At 56.6% G+C, this 25264-nt stretch overlaps 2 protein-coding genes and 2 long non-coding RNA genes across 10 annotated transcripts; 3 read left to right on the top strand and 1 right to left on the bottom strand.

Moving 5' to 3' along the window:
* Nucleotides 1–1049: 1049 nt before the first annotated feature.
* Nucleotides 1050–6261, bottom strand: TSTA3 (tissue specific transplantation antigen P35B). Of its 4 annotated transcripts, none has more exons than XM_032315516.1 (11): nucleotides 6139–6261; nucleotides 5043–5199; nucleotides 4540–4654; nucleotides 3264–3392; nucleotides 3059–3132; nucleotides 2733–2866; nucleotides 2570–2634; nucleotides 2155–2221; nucleotides 1900–1979; nucleotides 1638–1737; nucleotides 1050–1390 (listed from the first exon to the last, which is right to left on the bottom strand). In XM_032315516.1, exons 2-11 carry the CDS (start codon nucleotides 5186–5188, stop codon nucleotides 1335–1337), a joined length of 966 nt encoding a protein of 321 aa, XP_032171407.1. In that variant the 5' UTR covers nucleotides 5189–5199; nucleotides 6139–6261; the 3' UTR covers nucleotides 1050–1334. The 4 variants fall into 4 exon arrangements, with proteins under 4 accessions (XP_032171407.1, XP_032171406.1, XP_032171408.1 ...); XM_032315515.1 differs by lacking the exon at nucleotides 6139–6261 and adding an exon at nucleotides 5571–6121; XM_032315517.1 differs by lacking the exons at nucleotides 5043–5199; nucleotides 6139–6261 and having other exon boundaries at nucleotides 3264–3916; nucleotides 4540–4629.
* A 60-nt stretch (nucleotides 6262–6321) lies between these two features.
* Nucleotides 6322–7923, top strand: LOC116574746. The gene is made up of 3 exons (XR_004279469.1): nucleotides 6322–7415; nucleotides 7517–7660; nucleotides 7883–7923. It is a non-coding gene; the product is annotated as an uncharacterized LOC116574746 (long non-coding RNA).
* Nucleotides 7924–8000: 77 nt separating this feature from the next.
* On the top strand, nucleotides 8001–10156 carry LOC116574745. 2 transcript variants are annotated; one of them, XR_004279468.1, is made up of 4 exons: nucleotides 8001–8039; nucleotides 8730–8847; nucleotides 9477–9688; nucleotides 9877–10156. It is a non-coding gene; the product is annotated as an uncharacterized LOC116574745 (long non-coding RNA). The 2 variants fall into 2 exon arrangements; XR_004279467.1 differs by lacking the exons at nucleotides 8001–8039; nucleotides 8730–8847 and having other exon boundaries at nucleotides 9230–9688.
* Nucleotides 10157–12946: 2790 nt separating this feature from the next.
* Nucleotides 12947–24923, top strand: ZNF623 (zinc finger protein 623). Of its 3 annotated transcripts, none has more exons than XM_032315511.1 (2): nucleotides 12947–13053; nucleotides 21117–24923. In XM_032315511.1, the coding sequence occupies exon 2, from the start codon at nucleotides 21194–21196 to the stop codon at nucleotides 22691–22693; it is 1500 nt and encodes a 499-aa protein (XP_032171402.1). In that variant the 5' UTR covers nucleotides 12947–13053; nucleotides 21117–21193; the 3' UTR covers nucleotides 22694–24923. The 3 variants fall into 3 exon arrangements, with proteins under 3 accessions (XP_032171402.1, XP_032171404.1, XP_032171405.1); XM_032315513.1 differs by lacking the exon at nucleotides 12947–13053 and adding an exon at nucleotides 15079–16061; XM_032315514.1 differs by lacking the exon at nucleotides 12947–13053 and adding an exon at nucleotides 17706–17995.
* Nucleotides 24924–25264: the final 341 nt, after the last annotated feature.

Genomic DNA, 25264 nt, shown 5'->3' on the forward strand with positions numbered 1-25264 from the left:
AATATTTTAAAAAATAAAGATTGCATTTTAAAAATGTTTTGTTATTCTAAACTCTACTTTGACACATTATAAGCGCTTCAACACTAAAACCCCCACCTTTATTCAGCGCTACCCCCACAGTGTGTGAGCCCTGCCCTGAGCAAGTGAGAAGGCCACCTGGCCACAGAGGATGGGCAGCTGTTGGAGGACCCGCCTTCCAGCTGGGCACCCCCCCCCCCCCCCCCGGTCTGTAGTAAACACAGTGGCGCACTCACAGCGATGGAGATGGAGCATGGCTCATGCTTCCTGAACAGAGGAAAGAATTATCATGACGCCAGGCACTTCTGGGGTCCAAAGGAGTCTGGGAGCCACCAGCATGAGAACGACAGAGGGTGACCCAGGAGCAAGGGCAGGTCTGGAGCCAGGGAAGGTATCTGAGGATTTTGGAGTTGGGCACTCCTGAGTCCACACCCCAGCACTGACTGACCACCCTGGGGACTTGGCCGGATTCCTGCTGAGATCCGGAAGGTCTGTGCGGCTCACCCCCACCCACCAGGCCCAGCAGGCCTCCTTTGTGACACCCGCTACTCCAGGGGAGAAGGGCAGGCTAGGCCCCATCACAAGCTGCCGTCTGAGGGCTACGCAGAGGAGGGCCCAGGCCTGGTCCAGCTCTCTCCTGGGGGCCGCTCATCACTTTCCCCTTGGATCCATCCACATGCCTACTCAGCCTGTCCAAATCCGGTAGCAGCTTTGTCCCGCAAAGTCCCAGCACTGACAGGTAGGCCTGCACAGGACATCCATGGAAAGACTAAGCTGTGGCCACGGCACCCGCCGGGACTGCTACAGGTACCCTACCCTGCATCCCCACCAGCTGACCAGCCACCGCCTCCCCGCTGCAGCTGGCCTGCTTCTCACCTGCACACCTGCTTTGCCAGCCGCTGCTGCCCTACTACTCCAGGGACAGTCAGCCGCCTTGGCCCAGCAGGCTGAGCGGTCAGGAGATGAATGGTTAGCCTGGGGTTAGTCTGGCTCAGGCTGGGAGGGGGTGGCAGAGAGCTGCTGGGACCAGGCCTGGGAAAATGGACTTTATTACCTCCCAGGGAGTGGGAGAGCAGGATTAGGAGGGGACACACTCAGGACCCCAGGACTGGTGTCGGGGAGCAAGGTGCCGGGCCTGGCCAGCCCTTGGTTTCCCTGAGGACAGACATGAGCGGCAGCCCCACTGCACAGCTTCCCGGAGCCGCCCTGGCAGAGGACTAGAAGGTGGGCCCAGATTGCCAGGCAGTGCCCTCCACTCCCGCAGGGTCTGTCTCCGAGGCCTCGGCGGCAACCGGCGCCTACCCGCACGCCACGCTTCATTTCCGGGCCTGCTCATAGTTCTGGGTGAACCAGGCGCAGGTCTCCTTCACAGCTGCAGAAGTGGGCAGGAGACAGGTGGAGGCAGGTGAGGGCTGGGCCTGCACTGATCTCCGCTGGAGGACGGGGGGAGGCCAGAGGCCCCGGCGACACAGGCAGTTACCCCTTCTGTGTCCTGCCTCCCCAACAAGGGTTTGGACACCAGACCCTGAGGGGGTCTGCAGCTTGAAGCAGGGACGCCCAAGCCAGGAAGGAGGGGACAGGAGGTCCCGAGGGATGGGTGGGAGGACCAGGGGGCTCACCCTGCTTGAAGGGTGTAAACCGGAAGTTGGGCAGGTAGGTCCGAAGCTTCCTGTTACTGGCCGTCTTCTTAAACTGCCCATCCGATTTGGTTGTATCAAACTAGGTGCCTGGTCAAGGCCACAGCAGAAGGGGTGATCCTGCCCCAGCCTGCCCTTGAACCTCTTCTGCCTTTCCCGGGGGAGCCTTGGGGACAGAGCACCACCCCTCCTCTCCAGCTGCCAGGGGAAGAGCCATCTTGGGTGTGTCAGAGCCAAAGGATACGGTGACCTCCCCATGGAAGTCCATGGCCTCCACCACAGCTTCAGCTGCCTCCTGGATGGAGACCTCATCCTCCTCGCCCACTGTGGGGGAGCGGGGGCGGGGGGTGGGGCAGGGGCCAACAGCCAGGTCAGGCCTCCTCCGCCTGGCCTCGCTGTCACCCAGTCCGCCACGATACTTATTCCCAACCCTAGCTGCTCCCAGGACGGACATGGGCTCTGCCCTGCCCCAGTGGCAGCGGCGCCGAGGGGGACGCACCTGACAGGATGATGGGCTCCACCTCACTGTACTCCCGCAGGACCCAAACAAAGAGTCGGGCCAGGTCCTAGAAGTCACACAGGGTCAAAGGCCACAAGTTACGGCCACATGGACCCAAAGGCCACCCCTCCTAGGTGCTCTGCTCGGTGAGGGCACAGCCTGGGCTCCACTGGGGCCAGAAGTCTCTCCCTTTGGGTGGCTCTCAGCCAGCTCCCCCCAACAGAGAGTCACATCTCTCACTGAGCTCAGTGCTACACCTGGCGACGCCCAGAGGGACAGGTGCCTACAGGGACCCAGGGAGCACCTGTGACTGCGCAACCTGGACCCCGGCTCCTTTCCCAGGCTCCCTCACGCTATGGCCTTCCCACAGCCAGGAAACACTTGGGAGGAGAGCTAGACGCCACCCCACACCAACCCGTGAGTAGATGAACTGCCTCCGTGGCCTCCCGGTGCCCCAGACCGTCAGGGCGGAGCCGCTGCCTGCAGATTCAGGGAGGGGGCAGGTGTTGGGGGGGGCTGTGCCAGCCACCATGCCTCCTCCCAGCTGAGGCCCTGGGGCCCCACAAGCTGGCACTCACTCTTGGCCAGGTGCACCTTGTGGATGAGGCCGGGCAGCACGTGGCCGTCCTCAATGTTGAAGTTGTCGTGGGGCCCGAAGACGTTAGTGGGGATGACAGCGGTGAAAGTGCAGCCATGCTGCTGGAAGTAGGCCCTGCGAAGTCCCAACGTCTCCTCCGGCCCTTGCCCTGGGACCGCCGACCCACCGCACCCGCCCGGGCCTCCTGGATGCAGAAACCCAAGCCCCGCGAAGAGGGCCGTGAAGGGTGCGAGCCCTGCCCGGGGAACCCACGGGGCCCTCCTCCCTTTCCTGCCGGGTCTCGGCCGGGCGCGGGGGCGGAGGGACCTGTTTTGCACGTCGATCATCCTCTTGGCATAGGAGTAGCCAAAATTGCTGCTGTGCGGCGGCCCATTGTGGATCTAGGGAGCAGGGGAAGCCTTGGCTCTCCTGGCCCCGCCCCCACTGGCCCCGCCCCCCGCTGGCCCCGCCCCTCACCATGGTCTCGTCGATAGGCTAGGTGGTCCCGCCCCCCGCTGGCCCCGCCCCTCACCATGGTCTCGTCGATAGGATAGGTGGTCTTGTCCGGGAAGATACAGGTAGACAGGCAGGAGACCACTTTACGCACGCCCACCTCGAAGGCCGAGTGCAGGACGTTGTCGTTGATGTGCACGTTTTTCCTCTGCCGTGGGGGGGTGGGGTGGGGCAGGGCAGATTCAAGCCCCTCCAGGCAGGACTCCAGCCCATACCTGCCCCTCCCGGGACAGAGCCGGACACACTCTGGTCCCTCCCACGAGGGCAGCACCTGAACCGCTTCCTGGGACAAGCCATCACCTCCCAGCATAGACCTTCCAGAAGCCACGGCCCCTCCAAACCTGCTCCATCCTCCCCATCCCTATCCCAGCCCCGGGGCTCTGGGAGGGCGCCGGAGGACGGGGCCACACCCCCAGCTCAGGGTCGGCCCGCGCCCACACAGATGCTGAGGGCGGGCCCAGTCTGGTCCGCGGCAGGGATGGGGAGAAGGCGTCCCTCCGTTCCTTTACCCCAGAGGAGCCTACCCAACCACACCACCCGTAGCAGAGAAGCCTGGGCCAGCCCCACTCCTCCCCCGCCCCCCCTTTCCCTGGATCCTGGGAGGAAACCGGGCATTTGTACCACTTTTAGGAGAGGGAGAGACGGCACCCAGGCAGGCTTCTAGGAAGAGTGCTACTGAGACAGGGAGATCTCTGGCATGACAGGGGCCTTGGGCAGAATCTGACCCGAGCCTCTGCCATCGCTTTGCCTGATGCAGAGCTGAATCACACCAAGACCAGATGCCCAGAGCTAGTGGGGTCAAGCCTCAGGGGAACAGCCTGGCAGGAGCAGGGCTGTAGGCAGAGAGCTCTGCTCTCCTCCTGCCCTTTCCACCACACCTCATGCCCCCAGGCCAGATGCCTCAGACCCAGAGCCCAGCTCACATCTCTGCACCCCAGAAGGCTTGGCAGGCCTGGTTCAGTGCGGCTGGACCACAGAAGTCCAGGAGCAGGAGGGTCTAGAGGCCCAGAGGGCTCAGGGGTAGAAACCAACCCTACCAGGGTCAAGAAGCAAATACTGGTTTCTCTCGGTTCCCCCAGCCCCCCGGTCAGCTCCATGACTTCTCCTACTGGGCTCACAGGCCTCCCAGCTTGCCCGTCTACCTGCCAAGCAAATGTGGATCACTGGGGACTCCACAGGGACTGCCCCCACCCAGCTGGGCCAAGATTGACCTTCAGGGACTTCCTGGGGCCAAAACATAAGCATAGGAAGCTAACCAAGAAGTTCCCAGTGCTGCATGGGGCCCTCACACTCACCCAGAAGTCCAGGTTGTATTTGATATTCCGGAACAGGCCCCCCACCATTGCCGCAAGGTGAATGACATGTGTGGGCCGGACCTTTTCAAACAGGGCTCGGGTCTGTGCAGCGTCCCTGGGAGGAGTCAGGCCATCAGAGGCCTGAGGAGGCCTCTGGAGGCCTGAGGGAAGGAACTAGCGCCCTGGGGTTGGGGCACTGGAGGCTGGAGGCCTGAGGGAAGGAACTAGCGCCCTGGGGTTGGGGCACTGGAGGCTGGAGGCAGGGCTGATGGCAGGAGGTGCTGCCAAACAGGAAAGTGGCCGGTTCAGGCACTGGCTCTTATGAGGGCGTGAGCTTCCAGGAATAGATTTGAGGATGTTTGCTGAGAAGCAGAGCTGCACACACCCAAGCCAGGCCAGCCACCGGGCAGGAAGGACCCAGACATGAGGCTACCAGGCTCAGGGACAGGGCTGGCCTGGAGCTCTGGTTCTGAAGGCTTTGCTCCAGGGATGGGTCCACTCACGTAAGATCCGCGTCCTTGGAGGAGACGAACACCCAGTCCTCTCCAGGCAGTCCAGCTCCATCTGCTACCACCTCTTGGATGGCTCTGCCTACCAGCCCAGATCCCCCTGTCACCAGCACTCGGAATGACCCTCCAGGCTCACTCATGTTGACTGCACCTGTGGAGGCAAATGGTGGGAGGCAGACAGAACCCCACTCCCTGGAGATGCCCCTGCTTGGGGTCACTCCCCTTAGCACTGGATCCCACAGCAACCATCCACGGGCTAGCCCAGGGTTCCCCATGGCAAGTGGAACAGGATGAGAACCACCCCACACCCCTCCGACCACAGGGAGAAAAGAGGGCCTGCTGAGGACCACAGAGACCCAGATGGCCTGAGTCTCCCCCTCCCAGCCCCATTCCCTACGGAGCCCGAGATCTGCACAGAGGCCTTGGTGCTGCCACCCAACCAAGAGAGCCTGGTCCCAGACTGTGCCCTGCAGGCCCAACCCAAGACCCACACTGCGCCAAGAAAGAGGACAGTCGGCACACCTCGAGCGGACACGTGGTTAGGCCGACGATCTTGGGTTTGGGGGCTCCTGGCCCATGCCATGAAGGTTACTCCCAGCCAAAGTTCACATGCCACAGGCAAGGAAGGGGCAGCGCCCTGTTTGCGGTTCAATGCCCACCCTCGCGGCCAGCTGGTCCAGGAGAGACTTTGCCAGCCAAGTTCCTCCTGGGCAAGTGGGGCTTCCGGCTCAGAACCGGACAGGCCTCAGGGCACCACCACCCTTGAGTACTCTATCCTCGGGCCAAAAATCTGCTCGCGTCCCTGCAAGATGGCTCTGACCCGGCTGCAGGGCCCCATGGTCAGCATCGCCGGGAGGGGACACTGCCCCGACATCGGCGGCTCCAGGCCGCGCGGGCAGTCCAGCAGCAGGCCGGCGAGCTGGTGAGGACTCCTCCCACGCCACGCCCATGCCCTGGGGTCCCCTTCCACGCCCTCGGAGTCCCGCCACCCCTCAGGACTCTCCGGCTGTCACGGAACAGCCAGGGCCCGGGTCCCGGCTCGCCACGCCGGGTTTCGTGCGGGGACCCTCGGAGCCCCGCGTCGTCTCACCTGCGACCTGCCCGTCGCCTGGAGAGCGGCTTCCGTCAGGGGCTTGAGTCTCCAGCCTCGTGCGGCTGCCAGGTGGAGGGGGCGGGACCGGGAGGGTACCTACGGGCTTGCCCTCGGCACTCTGGGAAATGAAGTCCTCGGGGACGCCCCGGGCGCTGCTGGGAAGTGGAGTCTGGGGACGCGCAGCAATCTGGGAAATGTAGTTCTCGCGGCTCGGCCCGGGCTGGGCGGGTCCCGCCGCGGCTGCCGCCGGGTGCTGGGCGGAGACTCCGTTGTCCCAGCCCCGGAGGGTGGGGGACGCTGAGGCTCCGCAGCCTCAGGACCGGGGAGCGGCAGGCGCTGGTCCGCGGCTCCAGGGACAGCGGCCGTCCGTGGGCCGGCCTCAGGGGCTGAGGTGCGGGCTGCCGGGGCCGAAGGGAAGACGACGGCCAGGGCACAGTCCGGACGGGTCCTTCGGGTCCCCGGGTGACAAGCCCTGCCCTGTCCCTCGCCCTTCTCCCGCCACCGTGATGGGTCTGCCGGGAACGTAGGGTCCCCCGGTGACTGGTCCCCTTGGACCCGCGGGCCTTCGCTGTAAATGCAAGCAGTTCCCGGCAACCGGCCTTGCTCACGCGGGCGAGCCCTGCGCTGCGCTCCGGTGTGGACACCGCCCCGCGGGAGGGCACACCCCGACGAGGGCACACCCCGAGGGCACACCCCGACGAGGGCACACCCCTTTGAGCTCGCCGCGCAGCTGGGCGTTGGCACCACTGGAGCCCCGCGTCTGGGCGCTCGGGGGTGGGGGAGGGGTGGCCCCGAGGCCGCCTCTTCCCCGGGCTGCCCGCGCTCCCCCGCACCACCTCCTTCTCTGGCGAGGGTTTCCCCGGTTACTAACTGCGTTGTTAGAATCGGACTGTGCCGCGTGATTTGCATTCGAGGGACCCTGAACGCCAAAGTAGACACTTTCCTAAGTCATTACCGTTTTGGGGTTTGCTTCGATTTGGAGAAAGCGCGTTGCTGAGGCAGGAGCGCGGGGAATCGCCCGTAAACCCCAAAGCGGTGCCGGGCCCGGAGACGCGCCGCGCGTCGCACCCGCCGCCCGCCCGCTGCGGGAGCGCGGCCCGGACCCGCCCGCCGCGGCGAAGGTTCGTGCTGGGACGCGAACGCCTCGCCCCGCGCCGCGCCCTGCGCGTCTGCAGGGTCTCCTCCGTCCCGCTTCAGAAGGCGGCGGTCGTGGAGAGAAAACCTCCGTTTCTGTGCAGCTCTGCGTAACTGCCATTATGCTTCCATCGGGAACGGTCAGAAAGTCGTTTTCACTAAAATTGCTTCTGGGCTTTATACAAATTTTTATTTTTTAATTCGAATTCAATGAATTAACACGGTGTATCATTCATTTCAGGCGCAGAGTTCAGATGCATGAGCTGCCGCCCCAGTGCTCGCTCGTCACGGGCCCTGCGCACTGCCCACCACCCAGTCACCGCGTCTCCAGTCCCTCCGCTCCGGCAACCCTCAGTTTGCTTCCTAGAGTTCAGTTCCTCTCACGGTTTGTCTCCCTCTCTGATTTCATCTTATTTCACTTTGCTCCCTTCCCCTGTGATCTTCTGTTTTCTTTCTTAAATTCTGCATATGAGTGAAATCGTAGGACAGTTGTCTTTCTCTGATTGACTTATTTCGCTTAACATCATATCCTCTAGTTCCATCCATGTATTGCAAATGGTAAGATTTCATTCTTTTAAAAAATATTTAATTAATTTATTTGACAGAGAGAGAGACCACGAGCAGAGGGAACAGGAGAGGGAGAGTCTGTCTCCCCGCTGAGCAGAGAGCGCGATGTGGGACTCCACCCCAGGACCCTGGGATCATGACCTGAGCAGAAGGCAGAGGCTTAACCCACTGAGCCACCCTGGTCCCCTGATGGCTGAGTAATACTCCATTGTCTCTATGAACCACATCTTCTTATCCATTCATCTGTCAGTGCACATCTGGGCTCTTTCCACAGTTTGGCTATTGTGGACATTGATGCAGAAAGCACTGGGATGCAGGTGTACGTTTGGGCTCATTTTTGTGAGAATTTTCTCCCTCATGGTCATACAAACATTTTTGTTTCTCATTTTCTCAACATCACATATTTATTGGAACATTACTCTTGCATGTTTTTATTTTATTTTATTTATTTGTCAGAGAGAGAGAGGAAGAGAGAGCATGCGCAAGCAGGGGGAACGGCAGGCAGAAGCAGGCTCCCCATGGGGCAGGGAGTCTGAAGCGGGACTCGATCCCAGGACCCTGAGATTATGACCTTAGCCGAAGGCAGAGGCTTTTCCCCACGGAGCCCCCCAGGAGCCCCTATATTTTCGATGATGTGTCTGTTCAGATCTCTTGTGTTCTAATTAAATTATTTTTCTGGGTGCCTGGGTGGCTCAGTGAGTTGAGGCCTCTGCCTTCGGCTCAGGTCATAATCCCAGGGTCCTGGGATCGAGTCCCACATCGGGCTCTCTGCTCAGTGGGGAGGCTGTTTCCTCCTCTCTCTCTGCCAGCCCCTCTGACTACTTGTGATCTCTGTCTGTCAAATAAATAAATAAAATATTTTTTAAAAATTATTTTTCTTTGTTCAGAGAATTTGTCACATATTCTGGATACAGATCCTTTGCGGGATGTGTGATTTGCTGGTATTTTCTCCCACTTCAGGGGCTCTGTCTGGAGCCTGGAAGTCTGTGGGTTGTGCAAGGGAAGGTGAGTGGTAGAGGCACTCGGTAGGCAGAAAATTACCTTACCGGTCAGATTTTCTTGCTTTTCTTCCTGTTTTGATCTGCAGTGCCAAAGAAATTAATGTAGTATTTGCAATAGTGGCTGAGGAATATGCTGCAATATTAACTCATATTCTCTTGAATTTGTATATATGTGGGTCTAGGTGAAACATGCATTTGACTTAAGGCAAGGACTGGAATAAAGCAAGAAACAATTTTAGGCACCGATTTACAATTTTTTTTATATTAAAGATTTTTATTTATTTATTTGACAGACAGAGATCACAAGTAGGCAGACCGGCAGGCAGAGAGAGAGAGGAGGAAGCAGGCTCTCCGCTGAGCAGAGAGCCTGATGCAGGGCTTGATCCCAGGACCCTGAGACCATGACCTGAGCCGAAGGCAGAGGCTTTAACCCACTGAGCCACCCAGGTGCCCCGATTTACAATATTATTGAGGGCAAGAAGATGACCCTGGCGCTGAGAAGCTTGGAGAAAAGTGAACAAGCCAGAATTTTTGGCCAAAAATCCATGTTTGTTTGTTTGGTTTTTTTGATGCCATGTATCATGTCTTGGGAGACCTGACTTCAGTCGTGCTGATCATGATCACATCCTCTAGGACAACTAGAAGATCAAATACAGTATTTTCTGGATCGGCCCAAAGATGAAACATCTTGGAAAAACACATCACATTCGACCTTGGACCCGAGATGGGAACGCTAAGTGCTTTGAAGCAAGTAGATTTAATTTGGATGCCGGAAGGCCCTGCCGAGCTACGCATACACTGGACGATTCTCAGGGAGCAAACGGTGGTCTCACGTGGAAAATGAGGTCAGTCTTGAATGTGCAGTACCCGCAGATATTGGAGAGGGGCTGTTGCTTGTTAATAAAACTGACCAAAATTTTAACCAAAAAAATCCAAGTTTGGCTATTCCCCCCCTTTTTTTAAATTGGCGAGCCAGTATTGATACACCGTTATTAACTCCAGTGCATTTCTTCTGTACATTTATCAAAATCAGCTGGACGTGGCTCTGCATCCAGCTCCACAGACCTCAGTATCCGTCCCTCCACCAGTGCCGCACATGCTCGATGACAACAGCAATGCAGTAGGTCTTAGTATCAGGTAGAAGGAGCCTCTCACTTTATTCTCCTTCTTCAAGATTGATTGTTTATTGATTTATTATTTTTTAGCTATTCTAGGGCCTATCCTGTGCATATTAGTTTAAGTTTATCTGTGTCTACTAAAATTCTTTGAGATTTTGATGGGAATTGCATTAAACTTTTAGATTAATTTTGGGAGATCTGACATCTTTTTCTTTTCTCAGGCTGAGCGCAGTCCTTAATTCCCATCCCCTATTTCCCCCGTCCCGCTGAGCTGGGAGCCCGACCTGGTGCCCCACCCCAGAATCCTGGGTTCATGACTGGAGCTGAAGGCAAAGCTTCACCGACGGTGTCACCCAGGCGCCCCAGATCTTGCCCATGTTCTCAGAGAGGCCGACCTCTCTCCCCTGAGGCATCGATAAGAGGCCTCCTCCTCCAGGAAGCTTTCCCTGGTGTGCTGAGGGTGAGGGGGTTCAGGAACGCCTCCTCGGGGCCCAGGGCCCTTTCGCGATGCTGACTGTAACGGTTCCTTGTGAGTCCCCATGCACCGGCATCTCAGCCCTTGTGAATACTGTCCTTCCCCAACTCCAGCTAGATTTCGTTCTGCTTCAGAAACCTTGCTCTGACTGGCCTAGTGTAACAGTCATCACAACCCAGATGTGGGCCTGGGGTCCGGTGTGCATACCCGGGGGTGGTGGGGAGCAGACAGCCGCAGCTAAGCAGAGGCCACACAGCTGGTCTGCCTGGGTGGCCTGGCACCTGGCACCAAGTTCTCATGGCAACAGCTCTCTGCAGCCAGACTCAAGCACCACTGAGCTTGTCTATTCCCAGGGTGTGAGCTCCCGCAGGAGCCTGTGGCAGGTGGCCCTCCCACAGTGACAATCACCTGGGCACCACCCGCAGAGTCCTTCCTGGGAGACATGCCCCAGAAGAGAAACCAGACAATCAGCAAGCGTTTCTGTAGGCTGGAAGTGCATATGCATTTCCTCCAGTACCATCTCCGGAGGCCCCAGCCAGGGCAGCCCTCACGGCATCTGCAGATCCCACCCTGGGTGGGCGCTGTTCCTGCCAGCCTCCCACTGGCCGGCTGCCAGCACGGGTGCAGCCCAGGCCTGCGCTGAAGGTTGGGGGAGGCCAGCTTTGCTCTGACCCGTTGGTTTCAACTCCGTCCTATTTCTCAGACTTTTTTTTTTTACTCTCTACCTCCAACGTGGAGCTAGAATTCACAATGGAGATCCAGGCACGAGCTCCACCGAGTGAGCCAACCAGGAGCCCCTCTGAGTCTGAAGTAGGGTTGGCGGGTGCTCTTCGCAGGCCTCCCCTGTGGACCACAGGTATCACGGCGAAGCATGTTGTAACTCCCTACCTATCACCACCCATCACGTCCTAGTTTACCCACACCTGCCTCCACTCTCTAGGGCTGCACACTCGTTTTCTCTTCAGTACCAGTCTTCGGGACGCTTCTCTTCGATAAGGCGGTGTGTAAGGGTGGCTTGTTTAACTCTTTATGGGGATACGGGCTCATCGTATGGGAAAGAATCAGACCCCAACACCTCATCATATTCAGAAATAAATTCCAGGTGGTTGAGTGAAAACGTTAGGGCTCTCTGAGAAAAGACAGCACCATGAGGGTCCTGGGGCAGAGGGCAGGACAGAGCACACGTCACAAAGGAAAAGGCAAACGGGCCTGAGCACGCGAGTGTTAGTGCGGGGCACAGGTCAGTCTGTGAGCAGGTTAAGGCAAGACATTCGCAACATACGTAACTGGCCAGTAATCCGTATCCAGGCTGAAAAGAAAGTCCACCAGATCACAAGGGAAAAGACCACCAGCCCAGTGGACGAATGGGGCGAGGGCATTTCAGTCGGAGTTAATCCGTTCGGGTGACTGATGAATATTGGAGGTTTGGCCTCGTGAGCAACGGGATTTGCAGCAGCAGGAGCGGTCGGGAGGAGCCCAGGCACCGGCCTGGGGAGGGCCGCGGTGTTCTAGGGCTGGACTGCGGGGCTCGCCTGGGAGAATACATTTGGCAGAACTACTTGTCACATGTATTGACTGGCAGCAACCGCAGGCTGGCAAATGACCTGTCCCTGACTTGGAAACAGAAACCAGGATGCCGCTCTTCGCCCCTCGGACCGGCCGAAACCGGACACTCAGTGCTGGTGAAGATGCGGGGAAACGTCCGTCCCGCGGCCGCGGCGTAACCAGCGGCCACCGAGAAGCAAACCTGGCAGCAGGCTAAGCGCCCGCGTTCGACGGCGTCTGCGGGCCCGCGGCCGGGAGGAAGCCCCGCTGGGACGCGAATGCCGCACGCGGGCCTGCGCTCCTTACCCGCCACGGACAAACGCGGGAAACCGGGGCGCGCTCCTGGAGGAGGAGGGCCGCGAGCCGTCCGCGCGGGCGCAGCCGACCCACGCGCGCCAACACGCGGCGCCGCACCCGGCTGCGCGGGGACCGCCAGCCGCACCGCGCGGGGACCGGCGCGCCCGCCCCACGAGGGCTTCTCGCGCGCCCGGAGCCGCGCCAAGCGCTGTCGCGGACGCACGGCGGGGCCTTCCCTCTCCGGCCTCCGCGCGCTGCCCCGTCGCTCGCCGCCCGCTGTCAGGCCGCGGAGCCGTCCGAGGGTCCCGCGCCTCCCCCGCAGGTGGGGCCGGGCGCGCGGGACTTCCCGACCGAGCCGCCCCCGCCCCGCGGGGCCCAACGCGACACCCGCTCCGGCGCGCGGGGCGCGCTGCCTCCGGGGGCTTCCGCGGCCCCGGGACGAGCCGCACGGCCAGCGGCAGGCCGTGGCCCCAGGGGCGGTCGGCCGGGCGCTCCCCAGGGCGGGAAGCCCGCGCCCCGACAGGCCCCGCCCCCGCCCCCGAGCTCCGGCCGCGGCGCCGACACGCGCAGCTCTACGCAGGCGACACGCCGCGCTGACACCGCCGGAGCGCAGGGGCCGGCACCGGAAGTCCGCACCACCGAGAGGCCGCCGGCCCCGGGGCGCCTAGAGCGGCCCCGGAAGCTCTCGGGCGGGGCCTCGGCCGACTTCCGGCCGCGGCGAGCGGGCGGCGGTGCGGGCTTTGTCGGCGGCCGTCGTGTCGCCGCCGGTGTCCGGGTGAGTGGCTGGCTTCCGGCCGCGGGGCGGGGGCGGGGGCGGGGGCGGCAGAGTCGTCGGGGCGGGCCGGGGTCGTGGGCGCGGCCTGCGGCCCCGGCCCGCGCCCTCTCTCCCCAGGGAGCGCCCTGGGCGCACACGTTCGGCGCCCGCGAACGCGCACCCTCCCCGCGGGGCGCCCGGCTCCCGCGCCCGGCGTCGCTCCGGTGCTGCTCGCAGCGCCCGAGGGCTGAGCCGCGGGGCGGGGGGCACGAGTCCGGTGCGGGCAGCGCTGCCGTTCGCCCCGGGCCTGCCGGCTGTGTCTGGCGCCCGACGGAGCGCTCCGGACGGCCCTGGCGGAGGGACGGGGTCTGGAGCCCCTGGTGCGGGAGGGGAGGCAGAGCCGCCCCCGATGCCCGCTCGGGTGGGGGCGGGGCGGAATCGGGAGGACCAGAGCGGCCTCCGGACCTCGGGCCCGAAGAGTTCCCAGGCGCGAGAGCGGTGTGCCGCGCGGGGCGGTTTTCCTAAAGGCTCGCGTTCCCTGGAAGTCTTATCGGTCCCCGTGGCTGAGTCCGCCCAGGTCGGGGACCTGTCACCCCTTCTCGCTCGGGTTGCGTCACGGCGGGAGTCTCGGCCTGAGGTTCCCCAGGAGTGTCACCTGGAGGCAGGCGGGGACCTCGGACCGTGTAGACTCACCACCACCGTGCAGCGCGTCTTGTCCCCCGGGCCCAGTCGACGAGGGGTAGAAATGGGTGTTTTTTGCCCATCCCGGATCTGAGATGCCCGTGTGTCCCGGACTAAAGTGTGCCTTGCCCCGATCCGCACAGGTGGAGCCGTTCTCCCTACTGTGGACGCAGCATCTCACGGGATGTTAGTGACCCCAGTGCCTCTCTTAGGGCAGGTGGAGGGGGAGCTGGGGAGAGGGACTGCCGCGTTTTCCCGCGAGCCCGCACACAGGGCTCCAGCCTCTCTGGCGGTGATGGCGATGGATTTCGGACTCCTGGAAAGGTCTCGGGGGTGATGTGGAGAGGGCAGAGCTGAGAAGGCCCAGACAACGCGCATGAGCCAGAGAGAGGGGTGGTCAGGGAAGCCTCCTGCCCGGAACCTGGCGGTGGCATTGAAGGGCTCAAGGAGCTGTCGGGCATGGCCGTGGTGCTGACTGGTGAGAGGACACTGGACTTGTCAGGAGAGGAGAAGGCCGGCAGTGTCCTTGGGAGCAGTAACCAAAGCGCCCTAGGGTGGGATCGGGGGAGGAGGAGACCGCATCTAGCAGATGGTTTGGCCTTAACAAATCAGTTGTGAGAACACGAGAAACGAGACACTTTGCTTGGTGACTGGTGCACACCAGGTTCTCAGTGCCCTTCACCCTGCGGGAGAGGGGGCCGGGGTGGGAGCAGGGGCAAATCCTCCTGCAGCTCCGGGCTGTGTCTCCCTCAGGTGCCGCATGCTCTGGGTATTCCCAAGAGTGAAGCTCGGAAACCTTTCTGCTTCTTTGAGGCTGTAAGGCACAGACAGGGGCTCGGGCCAGCCTGTGAGTCCTTTACCAGCACTGGGGACAAAAGCTCCTGTTGCCTGTGTAGGGCATGCCCCCCGCTTGTCATCCTACAGCTCACAGGGTCCCACTCTAGGTTAGCGTCCCACTTCCGTTTCCGGCTCCGAGGATCGCCCCATCTCTCTCAACTTCACCTGTTTATTTACAGTTTCACGTTACAGTTTATCCAGCAGAGTCTTAGTGTTGCGACGGAAAGGTGGGCCATGGTAGCTCAGGACATTGCAGAGTCACAGGCGTGTTGTGTTTTTACCTCCTTTTGTTGTTCCATTCAGGTTTTTTCTTTCTTTTTTTTTTTTAATTAAAGTATGCTCATTGATTTCTTTCTCTCTTTTTTAAAGTTTTTACTTATTTATTTGACAGAGATCACAAGTCGGCAGAGAGGCAGGCAGGGGAGGGGGAGAGGGGAGGAAGCAGGCTCCCTGCTGAGCAGAGAGCCCAATGCAGGGCTCGATCCCAGGACCCTGAGATCATGACCTAAGCTGAAGGTAGAGGCTTTAACCCACAGAGCCACCCAGGTGCCCCCAAACTTTTTTGGTTAAGAAAAACAAGGCTTAAACTATCAGCTTACTTTTCTAATACCCCATATGGTCTTGTAAAAGTGACAGGTGACACTTGGGAAGGGGAAGAACCTTCCACACTGAGGAGCTGGGCACTGGAGGAAAGAAGACCTGGATTGAACCTTACTGCTGCCTCTTACTAGTTTAGTGATCTTGGACAATTGCTTGTCTCTCTTAGTCTCCGTTTTCTCATCTGTGCAGTGAATAACCGAGGGAACAGCTGCCTTGGAAGCTTTGGAGGAGTGTGTGAGACCGTGTGAGTCCGTTGCTCATCACTGTGCCTGCTGGGGTTCGAGGGGCCCTAGTAAGTAGTGCCCTGTCTCTCCTCCTGAGTTCAGAACTGATGAGGCACATGGCCAACTGCCACCTCACTTCCAGGCAAGGCTGGGTCAGAGCATTAGACAGACCCCGGTGCCTGCTCACAGGACGTGCCAGCTGCTGGGGCCCCTCAGGGGCCACTTCGCCAACCCTGTGGCTTAGAGGGGCAGAGCGTGTGTCCCCGTGGAGCAGGTCGTGTGCTGCCTGCCTGTTCCTCTCCCAGACTTTTCATCCTGCAGCTCCTTCCATCTCTGGGGAGGAGAGAGGGTCAGGCAAGTGGGCAGAGTACCTCGTGACAGCAGAGGCACCGGGGTGAACGTTCCTTCCAGTGTCTGATGCGAGTAGGGATTCTGTGACCGCCTGTGCCGTGACCCGGTGCAGGGGACCAGGTCAGCATCTGTGTGGATGGACTTGAGGAATGCCGGGACATATGACAAACGGGGGAAAGGTTGCAGATGGGTGAGTGTAGTGTGATCCCATTCCTACTTTTGAAAATCGAATTTCTGCTACTAGGTTATAATTGTGTTGTTCAAGCTGGTGTCAGGGGACGCGTATTGAAGCAGCTAACAGTGGTGACATGTTGAATTGGCGGAGGTTCTCGTTGTGTAAGTTTTGTCTGTGTCGTCTACACTTGGTTACTTGAGGTGTGTGTACAGTGCGTATCTGACGTCTGCAATGGCTAAGGGTTGAAAAGATACAAAAGTAAAACGGGATGTAAAACTGAGTGATTGTCGGATTTCCTAAAAATTCTAGCGCAGGAAAAAGACCAGAGGAGAATGTTCACTGGGCATCTTAGCGGTGGGGTTAAAGTTCCTTTTATTTTTCATTTTTCAGGTTTTCTGTTGTTTTTGTTGTCTCAATTGGCATAATTTACTTGTAGCTTGAAAAAATAAAGTAATTTTTATAAGCAGCAGAAATAGATTTTTTTTAAACCAAGTTGTTGAGCCTTTAACTCTGAAGACCGTCCTCAGTGGATGCCAGGAGCAGGCCTGGCCTGGGACGCGTCCCAGCTCCGCTGAGCCCCGCTGAGCCGCTCCAGGGGGCTGTGCTGGGGGTGAGTTAGCGGCTCTGCTGCTGCAGAAACGCCTGCCGCGGGCTTGTGCTCAGCTCCTCGTCCTTGCTGCCGGTCACTGGTGTGTGGTCCGGTTTCTTTTTACCACCGGGAGCCTCGGTCGGAGTGATCAGCCCGTTTCTTAGCATCACCTAAGCATTATTCAAGTCGCCATAACAGATTCAAAATAGTGTTTCTAACAAAAAAGTTAACTTCTGGTTCCACTTTGCCTACCTGGGTGGCTCAGGCTGTCAAGGCCTCCGGGCCGCCTGGCTGCTTTGCCTCCTCAGGGTGTCGACGTGGGGGTGTGTGGAGGTGGGGGCCTTGCGCACGCGCATTCCGTTCCCGGCGCATTGCTGGGGCTCAGTCACGGGGTCACAGCTCTCTTCAGGGGCCTCCAGGAAGTGTAGTCATTGGCCGGGGGGCCCCTTGCCTTCCCATTTCCGGTCGTGTTTCTGTCACTCGGCGCAGAGATTCGGGCAGTCTTGAGCCGGCCACCGTGTACCCCACTGGCCTCTCTTTGTCGCACACCAAGTACTTCCTCTGGCCCAGGCGGTGGGGCGTGGCTCTTCCATCCGGGCCGGTGCGGGTGCGCACAGTCAGACTGTCCGCTCGTACCCGCCGGCCGCCCGGGGTGCTGTCTCCAGCACCCACCGAAAGCAGCCTGACCATATGAGCTCGCCCCCAGGGAGGGGAAGAGTCGCCGCCCACAGCTGTGCTGGTTCCCAAAGGAAGAAGTGTCCTGACCAAGTGACCACGCCAGGGAAGCAGTGCCAGGACCTGGGACCCAGCAGAAACGAGGACCGTCATCTGCCATGAGACGAGTACAGCAGTGTGTGCAGCCGCGCTGACCGTCAGCCCAGACCACAGACAGCTCAGGTGTTCGTGGGAAGTAAGATGGTGACCTGTGCACGCAGTGGTGTGCCGTGGTCAGTGGGAGGAGTGCGCCGCCTGCGGTGTTGGCTTCCGCCGCTGCGGTGTTGGCTTCCGCCGCTGTGGTGTGACTTCCGCCGCCTGCGGTGTTGACTTCCGCCACTGCGGTGTGACTTCCGCCGCTGTGGTGTGACTTCCGCCGCCTGCGGTGTTGACTTCCGCCACTGCGGTGTTGACTTCCGCCACTGCGGTGTGACTTCCGCCGCCTGCGGTGTTGGCTTCCGCCGCTGTGGTGTGACTTCCGCCACTGCGGTGTGACTTCCGCCGCCTGCGGTGATGACTTCCGCCGCTGCGGTGTGACTTCCGCCGCCTGCGGTGTTGACTTCCGCCACTGCGGTGTGACTTCCGCCGCCTGCGGTGATGACTTCCGCCGCTGCGGTGTGACTTCCGCCGCCTGCGGTATTGACTTGCGCCGCTGCGGGGTTGACTTCCGCCGGCGGAGTGCTGACAGGTGCATATTTGGGGGGGATGAGCGTGTTCTGGCAGTGGGTAGTCGTGATGGATTCGCAGTGTCAGGAGTACTTGAAAACACACCGAGCTGTGCACTTACAGATGGTGGGTTTATGGTGTGTGTTCTCATTCAGCAAAAAATGGGTACATATTGGGGCTCCTGGGTGGCTCAGTTGCTCAAGGGTTTGGCTCTTGATTTAGGCTCAGGTCATGATCTCAGGGTCGTGAGACCGGGCCCCCGAGTTGGACGCCGCACTCAGCACAGGGTCTGCTTGGGAGTCCCCTCCCCACCCCCCACCCCACCCCCCACCCGTGTTTGTGCCTGCGCGTACTCTTTCGCTCAAATAAATAAATAAAAACTTTTTGTTTAAATGACCTTCTCGCTGAAGGTCATTCATCATACATGATGAATAAAATGCAGGCACAGAAACATGTTGTATAATTCCATTTAAATGAAAATTTATTATTTTTTTTAAAGTAAGCTCTGTGCCCAGCATGGGGCTGGAGTTCACAACCCCGAGATCAAGAGTCACTGCTCTGCTGACGGAGCTGGGGAGGTGGCCCTAACTGAAATATCCTAAAGGGGCAGAATTCATCTGTACTAAGAGGGGTCGCCCTTGGAGGGGGGCCTTTTGGGTGGCAAAAATGTTCTGTGTTGGCCTGGAGCGGTTAAACCGGTGTCACAGGAGTTCAAGATGTGTGTGCTTTATGCAAGTTATAGCTCACGTAAAAGAGAAAACCATTTTGAAACCGAGTTCTCTTGGGGCCACAGAGCACGTGTTACCTGGTTACTCCCTGAGCTTCTGCTCCCAGTGCTGCCGTACCCCCCCCCCACCCCCAGCTTTGCCCTCACGGGCAGGTTCTTGTCCTTGATGGCCACACTGGAAATGTGTCTGGAAGCCGTCCCTTCGTGGGGTGCACAGCAGGGTGTGCTTCCCACTGGTGCAAGTTTGAGGCAAGAAGTTTAATTGTTTAGGATCATCTTTTTATCTTTTTTCAAAGATTTTATTTATTTGACAGAGGACGGGGAAGAGCACAAGCAGGGGGAGGAGCAGAGGGAGAAGCAGGCTCCCCACTGAGCAGGGATCCTGACGTGGGGCTTGATCCCAGGACCTTGGGATCACGACCTGAGCAGACACTTAATCGGCTGAGCCCCCAGGCGCCCCTGTGTGGCCTCGTCTTGGATGGAACTCTTTGGAAGTGCGGTCAGCTGTGTAGAGGTCTCAGTGATGCATCTGTAAGGAAAGCCGTATTGGACAGTGGAGTCAGAAGTGAGGCTGTGGCGTCCCAGTGGAGCTCTTGGGTTGGGATCACACTTGAGTTGCAGCCAGGGCATTCTTGGTTCCTGTGATGGACCAGACATTGGCTGTGGCGTGGTAGGCATCTGAGATGGCTCTCCAAAATTCCTGGACCCTAAGGTACACACACCTCCTCCCAGCTGCCGTGGAGGGGTTTTGCAGATGTAAGTCAGTTAGGGGACGTAAGGTGGCAAGGCTCTCCAGGTGGGCTGACCTAATCCTACATCCCCTTGGAAAGCAGTTTTCTGCAGCTGGTGGCAGAAGAGAAGTCAGGCGTTCTGTGCACTGTTCCTGGTGATACAGGTGTTTCTAGGAGCCGAGAGCAGCAGACAGCTGGCAAGGACTCAGGGATAGTCCTGTAGTTGTAGGGAACTGATTTCCAGTAGCATCTGAATGAGTTTGGGAACAGGTTTCCCAGCACTTCCACATGTGACCTTAGCCTGGCCGTCACCTTGTGTGAACAGGGATCCCAGTCACACTGGGCTGGACATCAGACCTTAAGAGGTGTGAGGTGACAGATGTGCTGTTTTCTGCTGCTGTGTTTGTGGTGTATTGTCCTACAGTGATGGACAGCCAAGAGGGGGCCTTCAGGGAGGGACTAGACCTAGGGGAAAGACAGAGTCCTCCCTACAAGTGGTTCCCAGCAGGGTGGGGATTTTGGGGTATAGCTCTGAGCAGGGGAGCTGGGCACAACACCCCAGCAACTGTAAGGTTAAATAACTCCTGACTGCACAAGCTTTTCCACAGTGACACGCCAGTGGGATTCAGAGTGCCATATAGATCACCAGCACTCCAGTTTCCCTGTACTCCCTGCCAGTCTTTATCTTCTCCCTGAAGGTCAGCAGTGTCTCAGTTCTCCACTGTGGATTTTGTCTGTTTTTTAACTTGATGTGAACAGAAACATGCAACATGAACTCTTTCGTGCCTACCTTCTTCAGCTCACCTTTGCTTTTGTATAGCAGTTTTGTATTGCTCTGTATTATTCCCTGGTAGGAGTACTCCTCAATCTGCCCATCCCCTTATTGGTTATTTTGGTGGATGTGAATGCTGTGAACATTCCAGCTCTAGACTTGTGCAGGTGAGCCTTGGTACCGTTGAGTGGATGAGGAGGCGTGGGTCTCAGTGCCCAGATGGAGGTGTTCACTCTAACTTGGATCAAGGACAGCATAACACATGTAAGGAGGGAGGCCATGGCTTGAGTATAGACAGACAGATTGGTAGACTGGGTAGGAGAATATTGGCGCTCCCACCCTCTCTTCTGTCCTCTCATTGAGATAGACAAGGGCATCAGCTGAGAGGAGGAGGGAATGTTAGACAGGTGGGAAGAGAGGACAGAGGAGGGTGGTCTCTTAGGAGAATGAGGGAAGTATAGAGATTGCTGGTGGCTCTCAGGGCCCCATTAACCAAGGGATTGTAAGTGTAGAGAGAGCTCAGTTGGCATAGATGCAGACACAGAATGGGAAGCAAATGGAATTTAACCCAACTTGGGGTTTTCCCGTGCAGGGATGACAGAGGAAGGGCAGGGGGAGTTAGGATGATTAGAGTATGTAACCCAAAATAAACAACACTATAGAACTTGGGATCTAAGCTGGGCACAGAGGGAAAGGAGGACAATTAAGAGGTGGCAAGATCAGAACATCTGTGTTTCTTTGGAAATATGTCTTAATTTTTTAAGAGTCCAAGCCACGTCCCTCCCCATCTACTACCCAGCCACTCTGTCCCTGTAGTTCGGTGTTGGAGGTGGAGCCCCAGAGAAGGCTTCTCAAGTGGGTGAAGTAGGTAGCGAAGATGCACACTGGGGTAAAGAGTGTGGGTAGAGGAAATAGTCCTCTTTCCCACTCTTTGAATGTGTTTTACCCCCCACCTGCTCCACTAGGTTCCTGTCTCTTGACAAAGGGAAAAGATGATCTTATTTTCCTTTATTTCAGATTCTGACCTAGGAAACTTGTGACAAGAAGGTGACTCTGGAGCCTGAATTTCTGAGGATGGAAATCTGCCCAAGACCATGTCAGAAACACTCACAGTGATGGAGCCCCCTGCCTCTGAGTCTGGGGCATTCCCTGCACCCAGATTAGAGGGACTTTTGGGAAACCCAGAGGGGAGCTGCCCCCCTCAGGAGGGCGGTTTCAGGGGGGTGACGATTACCCATTGGAAGATCCAAGCAGGAGAGGCAGCTCGGGTGGGCAGTAAATCAGGAGAAAGCCCAGTTCTAAGCTCAAACCTCCTCCTTCTCCAGAGAGAGCTTGTGGAAGGGGAAGCCCATCAGTGTGAGATTTGTGGCAAAAGCTTCACATTTAACTCGGACCTAGTTAGACATCAGATTTCTCATGCTGGGGAGAAACCTTACAGATGTGAGCAGTGTGGGAAAAGCTTCAGCCAGAGCTCTCACCTTGTTGAGCATCAGCGAGTGCACACTGGAGAAAGACTCTATGTGTGCAACATGTGTGGAAAGGACTTCATTCACTATGCAGACCTCGCTGAGCACCAGAGAGCACATACAGGAGGAAAACCATTCCGATGCATGCAGTGTGGGAGAGCCTTCCATCACAGCTCAGACCTGGTTCGGCACCAGCGAGTTCACACCCGGGAGAGGCCTTTTGAATGCAAGGAGTGTGGGAAAGGCTTCAGCCAGAGCTCGTTGCTTATTCGCCATCAGAGAATCCACACAGGAGAAAGGCCTTATGAATGTAATGAGTGTGGAAAGTCCTTCATCAGGAGCTCGAGCCTTATTCGACATTACCAGATCCACACAGAGGTGAAGCAGTACGAGTGTAAGGAGTGCGGGAAGGCCTTCCGCCACCGCTCTGACCTCATCGAACATCAGAGGATTCACACTGGAGAGAGGCCCTTTGAATGCAACCAATGTGGGAAAGCCTTTATTCGGAGTTCAAAGCTCATTCAACATCAGAGGATCCACACCGGGGAAAGACCTTACGTTTGCAACGAGTGTGGGAAGCGCTTCAGCCAGACATCAAACTTTACCCAGCACCAGAGGATCCACACCGGAGAGAAACTCTACGAATGTAACGAGTGCGGGAAAGCCTTCTTTCTGAGCTCGTACCTTATTCGACACCAGAAAATCCACACCGGAGAGAGAGTGTACGAGTGCAAGGACTGTGGGAAAGCTTTTCTCCAGAAAGCCCACCTCACTGAACACCAGAAAATCCACACTGGGGATAGGCCCTTTGAATGTAAGGACTGTGGGAAAGCTTTCATTCAGAGCTCCAAGCTGCTTCTGCATCAGATCATTCATACCGGCGAAAAGCCCTATGTATGTAGTTACTGTGGGAAAGGCTTTATTCAAAGGTCAAACTTCCTTCAACACCAGAAAATTCATACTGAAGAGAAACTCTATGAATGTAGTCAGTATGGGAAAGACTTCAGCTCAACCCCAAACTTTAAAAATAATCAAGGTGTTCACCAAGAGGGACTTCCCTTAAGTAAGACCGCCATGCATGTGGGTGAGAAGTCTGCAGATCAGGGGGAACACACAGATAACTTATAAAGTATTTACTCTCCAACTCAGTGATGTTTAGAAGGAGTAGCATGACTCCTAACTGCTGCGACTTTGGATGTGTCGGCGTTTTCCAAAGTCCTCAGTAGGGCTGCTTTCAGATTGGGCTGTCACCTACCACTTCGCAGCAGCACTGGGCTGCTGTCCTCCCCACTACGAATGTGTGACATCAGGAGAGCCACGTGACTGGGCAGCTGATGGAGCCGGAATAATGCTGGGGGAGGGGCTGGGTCTAAAGAAGCTTTCTGCATGTTACCACACAGTTATAGTCCATCCGAGTTAAAAATACTTTTTAAAGCAGAACTATGTATCTAATCTTAATACTTAAAAGAATATCACATGGTTAATTTCGGTCTATCAAAAAGGCAAGTTGGAGAAAGACCTTCGTTATTTCAAACGACAGGTTGGTTCCCCGTTGTCCTTAGGATAATTTCTAAGCTCCCAGAACTGCTTTCTAAGGCCTTTTGCTTCTGGAGTTTCATCTCCCACTCCTTAGCCTCCCGCCGCAGCAGCTCTAACTGCTTGACATTCCCGCTTAACCCACGTCGTACTTGCCTCCTGTTTGTCCTGTCTGAACGCTTTCCACCGCACACCTGGTTCGCTCCTTATCAGGAGTCAAGACCTGTGTCAGGCTCAGCCAGCTACCCCTCTGTGCTTGTGGGCTGGCGTGCACTTCTGTTACTGCACTTGCTTTGGGGTATCAAAATGATGTTCTTATCTACCATCTCTTATTAGTACACTACTAATCCATTAAGGACTTGGTCATAGTCGATGGGTTCATGTGTCCGTGGCACCTGGTGCAGGAAGAAGCGCAGCCGGATCTGTGTGTCACTGGCTCTTCTCACTTGTGCTGCTGTAGTTTTGGGGTTTTGTTGTTCTGTAACAGTATAATTTGCTGGTCTACTGGAAGTATCTTCTCTCTCAGCTCTGTTGATGTCTTCTGCTTCTCCATAACTCGGAAGTTGTAAGCAGTAGCTAGTGGAAGACCAGCACGCCTCATGTTTGTGCCTTCAGAGCTCACCCATGACCGTCTCCTTGCTTTCAGGGAGTGTTGTCTTCACCTGGCTGCCTATGTATCTTTCTAATCCACTCAAAGGGCACACAATCCCAGTGCACTGCTCAAGGTTTCCTGTCTCAGCAGTTCCACAATTGACCTCATCTCTTATGGTCACTTTCTCTGCTTTCTGGCTCATTTTGTCATTTATCTGAAAATGTATTTATCTAAAAGGACCGGGGCTGAACACTTGGGAAACAGATGAAATTGTTGATTCTGATTTGGAAGACAAAGATCATTGCACAGAGTTAAGTGCTGAAGTAGAAGTTCCACATTGTGTAGGAGCATAGGTAAGGAGGGGACTGATCTGGTGTGGAGGATCTGGGCCAGCTTCACAGAAGAGGTGACCCCAGAACTGAGAGAGCGAGCGCCATGGCAGCTAGAGAAGAGGATGACCTGGGAGAGGAATCTGTAGATACGGAGAGGGGGGCAGTAGATATCTCTTTGGGGAGCTGTAGTACGCGGTCGATAACGGTCTACCCGACTTTCAGTTGCTGCCTCTGATTTTCTTTTCTCTGAATATTAACAAAAACAGCCAGTTTTGAAATTACATGAACCCCCCCCCCACACACACACACACACTATGGGAATATTCTGAGTTTTTAAATTCCAGCAACACTAGAAGCCTTCAGGGGTAAGTCATAAAGAGGGGCATACAGTACATCTTCTGGAAAACTCATTACTAGAGATGTTACAAATGGTACAGAAGAGAGATTATCAAGACCATTCAATCAACTTTGTTGACGTCTAGTTTCCATACAGTAAAACACATATTTAAAGTGTACAGAGTTTTGAGAAACCATATACCTGTGTAACGACCATTAGAATAAAGAAAAGTAATGTTCTTATCATTCAAACAGGTTCCCTTTTGCTCTTTCCCAGTTAGTCATGCCCTAGTCCCAAATACCTGCTTTGGGTCAGTGTAGATTAGTTTCGCTTGTAAGGCTTCACATAAATGGACCCATACAGTATATAATTCTATGTGTCTTGACTTATTTTGCTTTGGCATGTTGTAAAGACTCAACCAAGTAGTTATGTGTTTGGGTATCTCTCTGCTGAGTAGTGTTCTATTGTACGAACAAACCTCTGTTCATCGCCTGTTGATAAAAATTTGGGTTTCCAGATTTGGCTTTTATTAATAAAACTGCTATGAGCATTTGTGTAAAAGTATTTATTTGGACATGCCTCTTTATTTTTCTTGGGCTAATGCATAGGAACTTAATTTCTGAGTTATAAGTGTGTTTTCATAAGAAATGGCCAAAAATTCTCCATAGTGGTTGCACCATTTCAAACTCTTCCCACAGTACGTTTGTTCCTGTTGCTTCACATCCCTTGCCAAGCCTTGATAGTTAACTCGGCTGAAATGTGATCCGCCCCAAGTAGGTGTGATGTGTCTCTGTGTTTCTGATTTGTATTTGTCTGCTCGGTGGTGCTGTTGAGCATCTTTCCATGTGCATGTTGCCATTTTGCCTTACTTTTTTTTTTTTTAACTTTTTTTTAAAGATTTT

This window comes from Mustela erminea, chromosome 16 (genome assembly GCF_009829155.1).
Source record: "Mustela erminea isolate mMusErm1 chromosome 16, mMusErm1.Pri, whole genome shotgun sequence".
Lineage (NCBI taxonomy): Eukaryota > Metazoa > Chordata > Mammalia > Carnivora > Mustelidae > Mustela > Mustela erminea.